Here is a 12895-nt window from a genome sequence, read left to right on the forward strand (position 1 = left end):
AAATAACCATAGAGGAGGAAGTAAAAGGAAATGATGTAATCCCTTTCAGGAAAGGATATGTTGAAATTCTGTTTAAGTCATTTGGCTTTCGCTGGAGTAATTCTTTACATCTTAAAAATTAAATGATAGATTAGTAAAAATTCTTAATAATTTTCCAATTCTACTGGATCAACGCATATTGAGGGTCAGGTTTGGTCAGGTGTAGGCCAGGCAGTGGGATAAGGCAGAAGCATCGGGGTTAGGTTCATACATTTAGAGTCTAGCTGCCTCCATGCAGTAGGGGTCCACTCACTAGCTGTGTGACTGTGGGACGTTACCATACCTCTCTGGCCCCAGCTTCTTCATATGCAGAATGGAGATGTAATACCTAACTCGCTGGATGATTGTGTGGCTTGTATTAAATCATTCATTTAATCGATACTTTTTTTTTTTTCTTTCTTTCTTTAATATCTACTGTGCCCCAGTGCACACAGATAAGAAGAATCCCCAGCCTTGTGAAACTGACCTCGTTCAATGCTGGCAACACCCCCTTCTTCACTTTTTAAAGATAAGGAAATTGAGGCCCAAAGAAATTGTGTTTAGCTTTAAGAGGCAAAACGAGAACTAATAATACCTTGTTTTCACTGTATAGGATGATTTCACTTCTGAGTTTTAGACTTCATAATAGTTTATCTGACTGTAACCCCTCATAAGTCAAAGAGCATCTATTTAGAGAGATACCGTGTTTGGGAGGCCGAGACGGGCGGATCACGAGGTCAGGAGATCGAGACCATCCTGGCTAATACGGTGAAACCCGTCTCTGCTTAAAAATACAAAAAACTAGCCGGGCGACGAGACGGGCGCCTGTAGTCCCAGCTACTCGGGAGGCTGAGGCAGGAGAATGGCGTAAACCCGGGAGGCGGAGCTTGCAGTGAGCTGAGATCCGGCCACTGCACTCCACCCTGGGTGGCAGAGCAAGACTCCGTCTCAAAAAAAAAAAAAAAAAAGAGAGATACCGTGTTTGACTCTAACTAGAGAGTCAACTGCCCTAGGCTACAGGGAGCCTGAAAAAACCAGGGCAACGTATTTTCAGAGACTAATAGTGTAATTTCCCACTGAACTTTGCTCTGGGGTGTCAGGGAATTTTTAGAATATGTTGTTCCCAGGAAGGGTGGGAGCAACTTGCATTTCTAAATCAACCCTGGAGATATGCCAGCTTGTTTGAATAATATCTATTTCAGAAAAATGTGTCTAGCTTCCCAATCAAAGAACTGTCCCTTTCACCTCTGCACCCCACCAAGGACTGGACCACCTCCTCAAAGAGCAGACGTGTCTTTAGAACAGACTGTAGGCTTGGAGCCTTGTAAAATGTACATGGAGGTTTCACAATCAAGCACACGGAATCCAGTTGAAGGCAGCTAAACTTTGTGTTGATTTGGTGAGGAGAAACAAAATCCTATGTTTTTGTTGTTACTGATCCCCGTAGTGGTAGCCTGTCAGTAATCAGCATAGTTCTGCTGGACTTTAAATAAGTCAAACACTGGCTTTTCAGGAAGTATATTTGTAAGCATCTTAAGTACAAAGATTTTTTTCTGTCCTTGTCTTGAAGTCCTCACAGGTCTAGCACAGTCCCTTGCATATGGTAGATGCTCAGTAAATGTTTGTTTAGCAAATGGGATATCCAATGTCAGATATATCCTCTTCCTGAGAAGGTTTTCTGTGAATGTTGACATCTGCTTTCTGGATTCAAGATTGAGGGTTGGACTGAGATTATTGTGTTCTAAATCACATATTGATACCATTTACTAATCTTTTTTTCTTTTAATAGATTAGTGTGATCTCAGCTCAAGGCAAAGGTGGGATATCATGGCATCTATCTGGGTAAGTAAAAATTAAGCCTTCACAACACAGTAACATATATGAGTCAAACCAAAACACAGAAAGTCAAGATAGCAAGAAAAATTTTGTGAAAGTTGTTAAGTTTATCTGGCAAAATTAACATTCCAGAAAAGCCAGAGGATGTCAAAAATAATAAAATATTTTTTAAGATGCATTGTAAAGTTACATAGTTAAAATAATTTATGATGACACCAAGCAGAAAGGTCAAAATCTGATAATAAATTTAGTATATAATTTGGGAATTTATTATATGAAAAAGATGACATATTGGAGAAGAAGAGATGGGTTATTCAATAAATGTTAGGAAAACTTCTAGCTGTTTGGGTAAAAAGTAAATCTGTATTCCTTTTCTGCCTTACAATAAAATAAATTCCATGTGGATAAAATACAGAAATGAAGAAAATGAAATATGAATGGGCTGGGTGTGGTGGCTTACACCTGTAATGCTAGCACTTTGGGAGGCCTAAGTGGGTGGATCACCTAAAGCCAGGAGTTCGAGACCAGCCTGGCCAACATGGTGAAACCCTGTCTCTACTAGAAATACCAGCATAGCCCGGTGTGATGGCACATGCCTGTAATCCCAGCTACTCAGGAGGCTGAGGCAGGAGAATCCCCTGAACCTGGAAGGTGGAGGTTGCAGTGAGCTGAGATCACACCACTGCACTCCAGCCTGGGAAACAGAGTGAGAATCCATCTCAAAAAAAAAAGAAAAAGAAATATGAATGGATTGAAGAATAATCTTGGAGTGGGGAAGGCACTTACAACTGTGACACAAAACCAAAGGCCTAAAAGAAAAATATTGATCTATTTTAACTACATACAAGTTTATAATTATGACAGCCAACAATCCCATTGGTAGAGGCAGAAGACAGCTCACAGGGCAAAAATATTTGCAGCACATTAGGCAAAAGACTTTTTCCTTAACATGCAAATAACTTGAATAAATCAGTTAAAAAAATGAACTTGACAGAAAAAATTGTAAGGGACATAAACAGGACATAAAAATAATTATAAGTGTCCAATAACATCAAAAGGTGCGACAAGATCAGACATGGTGGCTCACACCTATAATCCCAGCATTTTGGGAGGCCAAGGTGGGAGGATCATTTGAGCCCAGAAGTTCAAGACCAGCATGGGTAATATGGCAAGACCCAGTCTCTTAAAAAACAAAATAAAACAAAACAAAACCTAAAAATCAGCTGAACGTGGTAGGGCATACCCATGGTCCTAGCTACTCAGGAGGCTCAGGTGGGAGGATCGTTTAAGCCCAAGAGGTGGAGGCTGCAGTGAGCCATGTTCATGCCACTGTATTCCAGCTTGGGTGACAGAGTGAGACCGTATCTATTTTTTTTTAATCCTGCATCTCACTCAGAATTGAAGAAACAAAAATATCATGATGAGAAACCCTTTTCTACCTAAAAGATTGGTGAAGGTTAAAAAAAAAAAAGTAATGTAGAGGATGTGGGCAAGGTGATATTTTTATTATCTGTTCATAGGGGAGTAAATTTGGTACACTTTTGGATGGTATTTTGACAATATCTATCAGTCCTTGAATGCACACGTCCTTTAAACCCAGTAATTCCACTTGTGGGTATGTATCTTATAGATAAACTTGCATAAGGTTGAAAAAATAGGGGCCCAGCTACATTTGTTTGTATTAATGAAAACATGTAGACAGCATAAATGTCCATCGATAGGGTAGGAATAAGCAAATTACTCATTTATAACTTATAGGCATTTTTATGTGATCATTAAAACGAATGTGCAAAAAGTGGATCAGTTGTATGTGAACTGACATTTTAAAAAGTCCCAAGATATAACAATTTTAAAAATTGCCAGGTGCGGTGGCTCACACCTGTAAGCCCAGCACTTTGGGAGGCCAAGGCGGGTGGATCATGAGGTCAGGAGATTGAGACCATCCTGGCTTTAGTAGAGACGGGTGAAACCCCGTCTCTACTAAATATATATATTAAAAAAAAAAAACATTAGCCGGGCACAGTGGCGGGCGCCTGTAGTCCCAGGTACTCGGGAGGCTGAGGCAGGAGAATGGCGTGAACCCGGGAGGTGGAGCTTGCAGTGAGCGGAGATAGCGCCACTGCAGTCTGGCCTGGGCGAAAGAGTGAGACTTCCGTCTAAAAAAAAAAAAGTAAAAAAACAACTTAGCGAATAATATGCACAGAGGGGTTCTGTTTAAAAGAAAGAACAAAGAAAATACAAAATATACAGAAAGACTATTACATGAAAACTCTGTGGAAAGGTAGAATAGTGAGAAAGAGCACTTTTACTTTTCAATATATCACCTTTTGTACTGTTTGAATTTTTTTTAATCATGAGCATACATTATATTTTATAAGTAAGGGACAGTGCAAGTTTAAAGAAAAGCCTGTGTAGAGATGTGACCATCCCTTGGCCTGGGCAGTATGGATGGAAGGTGTGCTGTTGGAAGGCTTTGTTTGACCCAAATTACTCCCTTCCCACTGGCTAGGCTAATCTCTCATCTTTCATCTGAAATCCCTGCTGCTTTTATGAACATCTCATAGAGTGAGGTGAACATCTCTCCAAAATGCTGGTGTTAAAAAAAAAAGTCTCCTGTAATCCCAGCACTTTGGGAGGTCGAGACGGGTGGATCACGAGGTCAGGAGATCGAGACCATCCTGGCTAACACCGTGAAACCCCGTCTCTACTAAAAAATACAAAAACTAGCCGGGCGAGGTGGCGGGCGCCTATAGTCCCAGCTACTCGGGAGGCTGAGGCAGGAGAATGGCGTAAACCCGGAAGGCAGAGCTTGCCGTGAGCTGAGATCCGGCCACTGCACTCCAGCCTGGGCGATAGAGCGAGATTCCGTCTCAAAAAAAAAAAAAAAAAGTCTCCCTCTGGCCCTTGCCCATGAGTAAACTGACATGAAATTAGTTGAGCAGGCTCTCCCTGACACCTTCAAAGGCGTGGCACGTTTCTGAAGGGCTAGGAGAGACCCAGGTGAGTGTGATCAAGGGTGTATTCATTTCCTATTGCAGCTGTGACAAATTGCCATAAATTTAGCAATGTAAAACAACACCTATTTATTATCTCACAGTTCTGTATGTTAGAAGCCTGAAATGGGTCTCACAGCACTAAAATGAAGGCGTTGTTGGGACTGTGTGCCTTTCTGGAGGACTTTGGGAAGAACCTCTTCCAAGCCCGTTTAGGTTGTTGGTAGAATTTAGTTCCTTGTAGTTGTAGAATTGAGTCCTTAGTCCTTGCTGGCTGCCAGCAGAAGCTGTCTTTGGCTCCTGCAGGCCTCTGCCTGTCGTTGTACATGGCCCCTACATCTCAGAACCAGCAATAATGCATCAAATCTTTCTTATGCTTGGAATCTCTTTTCAGCCTTTCTCTTCTCCTTCCAGCTGAATATATTTCTCTGCTTTTAAGGGCGTGTGATTAAATTGGGCCCACCTGGATAACGCGGGCTAATCCCTGTGTTTTAAGGTCTGGAACCTTAATTACATTTGCAAAGTCCCTTTCATCATGAAACACAATACATTGACAATTTCCATGGATTATGGTGTATACATTTTAGGAGGCTGTTGTTCTGCCTACTACAGGGGCTAGGAGTATGGCTACATCAGGGATGGTAGCGTTTGGCATCAGATAGCAGGAAAGAGGTGGGGAGGGGTCACAAAGGGGAGGCTAACCTGAGCCTGGAGAGCAAACCCTCACATAGAGAAAGAGTCCCTAGCCAGAGAAGGGCTCCTGCTGTCCCTGGGTTTTTGTTTTGTTTTGTTTTCCTATTTACCTCCTCTCCCTCTATTAAAGAACTAATATATGTGAGTGAGATCTCAGAGAGCAACGATTAAGAACAACTCAGACCGCTAGGAAAACAAGATAGCGATTCTCAAAAAATTTAAACTAGAACTACCACATGCTCCAGCAATCCCATTTCTGGATATATATCCAAAGGAAATGAAAGCAGGATCTTAAAGAAAGATATCTGTACACCCATGTTCACTGCAGTACTTTTTACAATAGCCAAGAGGTGGAAACAGTCCAGTTTCCATGGACAAGAGTGAATAAACAAAATGCGGTACGTACACACAATGGAATATTATTCAGTCTTTTAAAAACACATGTTGTGTGACAGGAAGAAACCCCTGTCACATGCTACTATATGGACGAGCCTTGAGCCCATTATGTTAAGTGAAATAAGTCAGTCCCAAAGAGACAAAATGCTGTATGATTCCATTGATACGAGGTATCCAAAGCAGTCAAATTCATAGGAACAGAAGGCAGACTGGTCATTAGGAATGAATAAGGAAAGATAAAAAGAGGAGTTGTTTAATACGTAGAGTTTCAGTTCTGAAAGATGAAAAAGTTCTGAAGATGTTTCAAAACAATGTGAATATTCTAACCACTACTGAACCTTACACTTAGAAATGGTTAAGATGGTAAAAACCTTCAGATTTCCAATTGTAAATATTCTTATCACAAAGTTTTATGTGTTCTTTTTTTCTCTCTACCACACTTAAAAGCACATACACACTCAAACATAAATAAGGCAATCAAGTCCTTGCATTTCTACAAAACTGTATACGTGGTTATGTGTATGATTAGTTTATGACAGTGGTATGATCAAGGGAGAAGTCATTAGTTGCAATTTCAGTGTATTACCATTGAAGATGAAAAATGGCTGGTTTCTTAGGTCTTTTATATTCTATCCAGGGGTGTTGCAACCCTACCATTGTTTCAGATGAATCAACAGTCTGTGTTGCATTAGCATTTGCTTGCAAATTTTGAAATCTACCACTTCACCCTTGATGAAAGGGTCCGATATCTTATTGGTCTGTACTCCTTGGACTCAGGGTCCCTTGTCATATGTTGCCTGTAGGTCCATAGCAAGCACTCAGGAAGCCCACCAATTAGAATGTCTTAGAACATTAGCCGGGCGAGGTGGCGGGCGCCTGTAGTCCCAGCTACTCGGAAGGCTGAGGCAGGAGAATGGCGTGAACCCGGGAGGCGGAGCTTGCAGTGAGCTGTGATCCGACCACTGCACTCCAGTCTGGGCCACAGAGCCAGACTCCGTCTCAAAAAAAAAAAAAAAAAAAAAAAGTGCTGGGATTACTGGTATGAGCCACCACACCCAGTGGTGCTAGAATTTTTTAAAATTAACTCACAATCATTGTAATCACCATGAATTGTTATTAACATCCTAACTTGGTATCTATTCTCCTTTCACCACTCCAAACTCCAGTTTACAAAATGAGGAAGGGGAATATAGAGGCACTCTGCAACCAAGGGATAAGAGAAGTTTTTGAAAACATATTACCTAAATACAATGCCTACTAACTGTTTTGAAGTTCATCCAAAACAGTTAAACAATTAAAGCAGCAAGTACCTAGTTGGACAGGCTCTGCTGGGAGCAAAATGAAGCCAGTCTAACCACAGTCTTAACTCTCCCTTTCAGAACTCCCTAATCGTTTAAAAGGTAGGCTCTTGAGCAAATTGCTTAGTCCTTCTCTACTTCAGTTTCCTCATCTATAAAACAGGTATGGTAATAGTGCCTATCTCATCTAGGGTTGTAAGCATTAAGCCAGTTCATGTAAAATGTATTAGCAGTGCCTGGCATGGAGTGAGCACTCAATAAATGTTAGTTTTAATCAGCATGATTTCAATATATTAATTTTATTCTAAAATGTATTTTTTGCCAAATAATATCGCTGCAACTGTTTTTGTAGAGGGGCTTCTGCCTATTTCCTGGGCCTGATTTTATTACACATGAGTAGCCCCCTCTCCCCATTGGAATGGTTCTTTCAGCCATCTAAAAGAAATGCCATATCCTCAATCAAATTCCTTCTGACCACTCTTATTTTCAATATTTTATAATATTTTAAACACATATATATTTCTAAAGACATAAAAATCCTCCCTTTCTACTCCTAGTGGGCATACTGGAATACATTTCTGACACTGACTACCCAACGTTAGCGTCAGATTCCACAGCATTAAGGGCTTAGTCCTCCGCAAAACTGCCCTCACTTCAGATATCAGTTCAAGTCTCAGGAATCACCTGCACTCTGGCCAACTGGCTATAAATTTGGGGGTTTCCATGACCCTCCGAAATTAAAGAATTCCCTAGAATGATTCACAGAACTCACTGAAAGTGCTATCCTTATGAATGCAAGTTTATTATGTGGGATACACATGGGCAAGCTCTGGAAGGGTCCTGGACCCAGAGACTCCATGGCCTGTCCCTGTGGCATCAGGGCACCTCACCCTCCCTTTGTGTCAGTGTGTTCAATAGCCAGGAAGCTCCTCTGAGCCTCAGTGTCCAGAATTGTAATTGGAGTTCCGTTATGTAGGCACAATTGGTTGATGAAATTGTTTGCTACATGATTGAACTCAATCTCCAGCCCCTCTTTCATCCTCAGAGGTCCGACTGACCAGAGTTGCAACCCTGTGATTACAGGGCTAATTTTTCTGGAGACCAGCCATCATTCTAAGGCTATCTAAGAGTATGCCATGAGTCACCCCAATTGCATCACAAAGTCACTGCTATCACTCAGGAAATTCCAAGGGTTTTTGAAGCTCTGTGCCAAGAACCAGTGCAAAGACCAGATACATTCCGAATTGTACTACACATATATAACTCACATTAAGGCACACAGTTTCCAATATGTATTATTTTATTTTTGACTAACGTTATATTAAAAACAAGGTTATATTAGTTCCAATGACACTGGCTATTTATGTTGATCAGAAGCTCTGATTGTTAGACATATTTTTCATATATGGGAAAAATGGGAAAATGAATTAATGTTTGGTAATAAATAGATTGGCAAGACAGAATAATTTAAAACATGGGATCCATATAGAAGATATTGAAAAAGGGATCCGTGGTGGTAGAAGTGTGGGGGGAAGGCTACCAGGACGGACCCTTGCAGATGACTACTCCATGATCATGTGTTCATGGTGAGAGTTAGAAGGCACAGCCTCCCTTCCCTACCAAACTCTTCCACTCTGGAGGGAGCAAGATTGGTGCAGTTTGACACATGAGGACACAGTTGTCTCATTTCCACTGTTAACGCAGAGGAATGGCAGTGGTGGTAGGGCTGTTAGGAAAGGTGCAATGTGCTAACATGAGAGAGAATTTTGGGAAGATAATGCCTTTCAAATTCTGTCCCATGGAAGATACCAGCTCTGGACATTTGGATGCTGCTATTCCTGGGTTCAAAGAGTTTGCGAGTGTCCTGTCCAGTTTCATACTTCTTGCTTTGACACAGACGTCCCATTAGACCTTTCTTTCGTGGTGTAGTTGCTCTTCTTTGCTATGCAAATTTAAAACATGTGTGAGGAGAAACCTGTGTTCATGCATGTGAATGTGCTGAACTCCTCCTCTGGTCTCCCTCCATCTACCACATCCGGGAATGGAAGATCAAGATGGTGACTATTTTCACTGAAAGTCTTTTCACTTCCCAAGCAGAACAGGCATCTTCCCTGATTAGGTGCTGTTCCACTCTGCTGTGTGTTTTAAACCTATGTTCCCTGAAACTGCTTTAGGTAAATATTGACATTCAAACAGGTACACAAATGGTCTATTGCAGAAAGTTGATTTAAAACAGGTTAGACCTGGATTTCAAATCAAAACATTTAAGCTTTGTTTAATGTTTCCAAAGCCTGGAAAATGTCTCATCTGAGTGAGAGCAGAGAGGCTTCCTAGGAATGAGTGGAATGAACACTAAAAAGCTGTTCTTTGCCATTCTCTGACGTTAGCCCAACTGTGAAGGAGGGAGGGTCCCTCTTTTATATTTAATCATGATAAAGTGATAGTATGCAAAGCTAATGTTTAGCCATTGGAAGAGCCTGGTAAATCAGAGGTAAAGAGGAAAATAAAGCATTTTAGATCAGACAGCAAGGAATGTAAAGTGGAGAAGGTACGATTTGTTCTCTTCAAAGTCTATTTTTTTGGTGGATGTAAAGCAGTTAGATAAAAAAGAAGTATATAGAGTACTGAGCAATAAAGTGAATACACAGGTCTCACATGAATTATAAGAGAATAAATCAAAACAGGAGAAAATTCATCTATCCCTTCATTATTATCAGATCTTTGCTTCTTTCATTTGTAACTCTTTGTGTTTTATTCAGTACCTCATGTAGGTTCTGGAGGCATGTATCAATAGGAGTAGTGACAGTCCCATGTGAACAGGATTTAAGAAAGGTGAAGACTGCATTTGTAGAATTTTTAACATATGGCATGGAGCTCTGAAATGTCTGACAGTGGCATTTGAGAATTATTGAAAGAAAAGGATGCAGAACAAAAAGCATTTTTTATTCATTTATTCACTCAACTAATATTTACCACATATCTTTTATGTGCCAGATATTGGCTCTGGCAACACAGTAGAGAAAGAGAAATAAAAAAGCAGAGAGCCTACATTTTATTAGGGGAGACAGACAATAAATGAGAAATAAAGTACAGTATAAAAAACAGTTTTAAGTGCTCTGGGGAAAAGCAAAGGTGGATAATAAGTATGATGGGGTATGTGATTTTCTGCTCAGATTATAGTAGAAGTCAACGTGGCATGAGACGGTGAGCTGAGAGAATATCTTGGGAAAGAGCAGCCAGGCAGAGGGAATGACAAGTGTAAGCTCTGAGGCAGATGGGCAAGACACATTTGAATGCAATAGGAAGATTCCCACGAAGCAATAACAGGGGTACAAGATTACAAGAGGATTGCGGGAGGTATTATAGTCCTCTTTTATGATACTTTAATATCCTCCAAAGGCCACAGAGAGTCCCAAAAAGTCTTCACATGGACTGTTCAAGGAGTTTCCATTCTCTAGGTTTACTTTACATTAGGAAGCATTCTTAAATCTGCAGCAACTTCTTGTTAGGATTATCGCTTTTTAAAAAAACTCATAAATAACCCATAAAATAATGCATTTGCCATGATGTCCGGTAGACATCATTGACCTTAACCATTTATGTAAGAAAATTCTGCCCGGAATATTACAAACAGGAGACATCCCTGATCTCAGTCCCTCACAGGTTTCTCACCCTCATAGGAGTGAGGTGGATGGAATAAGCATCCCCAAATTCTGCAAAGCCAGTGCTGTGGTCTAAATGTCTGTGTTGCCCCGCCTCCCCCCCAACCTGCCCCTTATTCATAGGTTGAAATTCTGACCTTCAGGATGATTGTGTTGGGAGATGGGATCTTTGGGAGGTGATTGGATTAGGTGGGGATTATTTTCCTTTTGAAAGAGATTGGAGGGAACTTGGTCACGTCTTCTACAATGTGAGAACACAGCCAGAAGGTACTGTGTATATGAACCATAAAATGGAACTTCACTAGACACCGAATCTGCTGGCACCTTGATCTTGGATTTTTAGCCTCCAGAATGGTGAGAAATAAATTTTTGTTATTTATAAGACACCCAGTTTATGGCATTTTGTTATCAGCCTGGAATGCTAAGGCAGACAGCCACCGTTCTCTAGCCAAGGGCCATTTAAGAAGATGTGGATTCTGTACTTCAGTGAGCCAAATTCCCTATATTTCTTCATATATACCCAGGGAGATATAAATTCTCTATGTATTCCTGTTGGATTGCAGGACCCTTAGACAGAGGCAGCTCCTGCAGAAGTTAGACATGCACAGGGCCGAGTATGTGGCCAGAATAGCCACATTGGTCTTCAACTCTTTTATTTTTATTTTTATTTATTTATTTTTTTTGAGACGGAGTCTTGCTCTGTCTCCCAGGCTGGAGTGCAGTGGCCGGATCTCAGCTCACTGCAAGTTCCTCCTCCCGGGTTTACGCCATTCTCTCGCCTCAGCCTCCCAAGTAGCTGGGACTACAGGCGCCCGCCACATCGCCCGGCTAAGTTTTTGTATTTCTTTAGTAGAGACGGGGTTTCACCGTGTTAGCCAGGATGGTCTCGATCTCCTGACCTCGTGATCCGCCCGTCTCGGCCTCCCAAAGTGCTGGGATTACAGGCTTGAGCCACCGCGCCCGGCCAGTCTTCAACTCTTTTGTAACCCTTAGCCAAGAGGAGGATTTGCTCAAGAACTCTTAACTAGGTTAAGCACTTTACTTTGATTATAGAACAAAGAGATAATCCACAAATACTGGTACTAGATGACTCAAGAGAAGATGAATATAATTTTTTTATAATCTGCTTTAAACAAATACATGAAAATTATTCTGAGAAGATGTTTGTGTTGATAAGTCTCTGGGGAGGCCCCGTGTTTCCAGCTCATTCCATATAGTTGGGTTTGCTACCTTTGTCGGAGAAACCCTGAGCTCTTGGAGAGACAGGGAGAAATACATAACAGAATCACCAGACACAGTCATGCATTTCATGTCTCTGGTGTACTAGAAAACACTCAGCTTCTGAAATATCTCCCAAATCTCCCAGGATACAATGGGAACTTTGATTTCTAGACTATTGATATGTGAAGGAAGCAACTCATCAGGCAGCCAACTATCTAGTGTAGAGCTTGGAGAAAGTCCACACTGTGAGATGTCATTGTCTTGCTTTCATATTCTTACTTAGCAAACTAATTCACAGTTATGTATTAATCCCCTATCTGGGGACTGAGCACTAGGCTCCCAGCTGGATAAATAGGAGTGGGTGAAACAAATGTCTCTGCCTTTTGGAACTTTATTTTAGAGGAGGTGGAGAGATAGATATAAACAGGGAGAGGTATTACTCAATGCTGAGTGCCCTAACAATGGAGAGGTGGCTGAGATGCAGAATAACAGTAGAAGACCTACTCAGATCAAGTGCCAAAGAAGCCCTGTTAGAGAAGATGGCCTTTAAAGAGAGGACTGAAGGTAAAAACCATTCCAGGTAGAGAGAATAACACAAACCAAGGCATTAAGGTGGGAAAGAGTTCATTGTATACCAGCTTGACTTTCAAAGAACTGAAGTGTGGTGAGAACTCCACCTCTCATCTGGAGAGAGTGGCTCCAGATAGAGCCATGATGGGGGTTGGGCCAAACCACGCAGGGCCCTATGGACCAGTGTAAGGAGTTTGGACTCTATTCA

The 12895-nt window shown here is 41.2% G+C and overlaps 1 protein-coding gene across 1 annotated transcript in view; it reads left to right on the forward strand.

Moving 5' to 3' along the window:
* Positions 1–1807: 1807 nt before the first annotated feature.
* LOC115896026 (annexin A3-like) overlaps positions 1808–12895 on the forward strand; it is a 36036-nt gene continuing 24948 nt past the window's right edge. Inside the window, exon 1 of the mRNA XM_030926504.1 lies at positions 1808–1860. Within this exon, the coding sequence (XP_030782364.1) occupies positions 1846–1860 (15 nt within the window). The 5' untranslated portion in view covers positions 1808–1845. The remainder of the gene's footprint in view (positions 1861–12895) is intronic.

The sequence above is a fragment of the Rhinopithecus roxellana genome, unplaced genomic scaffold (genome assembly GCF_007565055.1).
Source record: "Rhinopithecus roxellana isolate Shanxi Qingling unplaced genomic scaffold, ASM756505v1 contig4438, whole genome shotgun sequence".
Taxonomy (NCBI): domain Eukaryota; kingdom Metazoa; phylum Chordata; class Mammalia; order Primates; family Cercopithecidae; genus Rhinopithecus; species Rhinopithecus roxellana.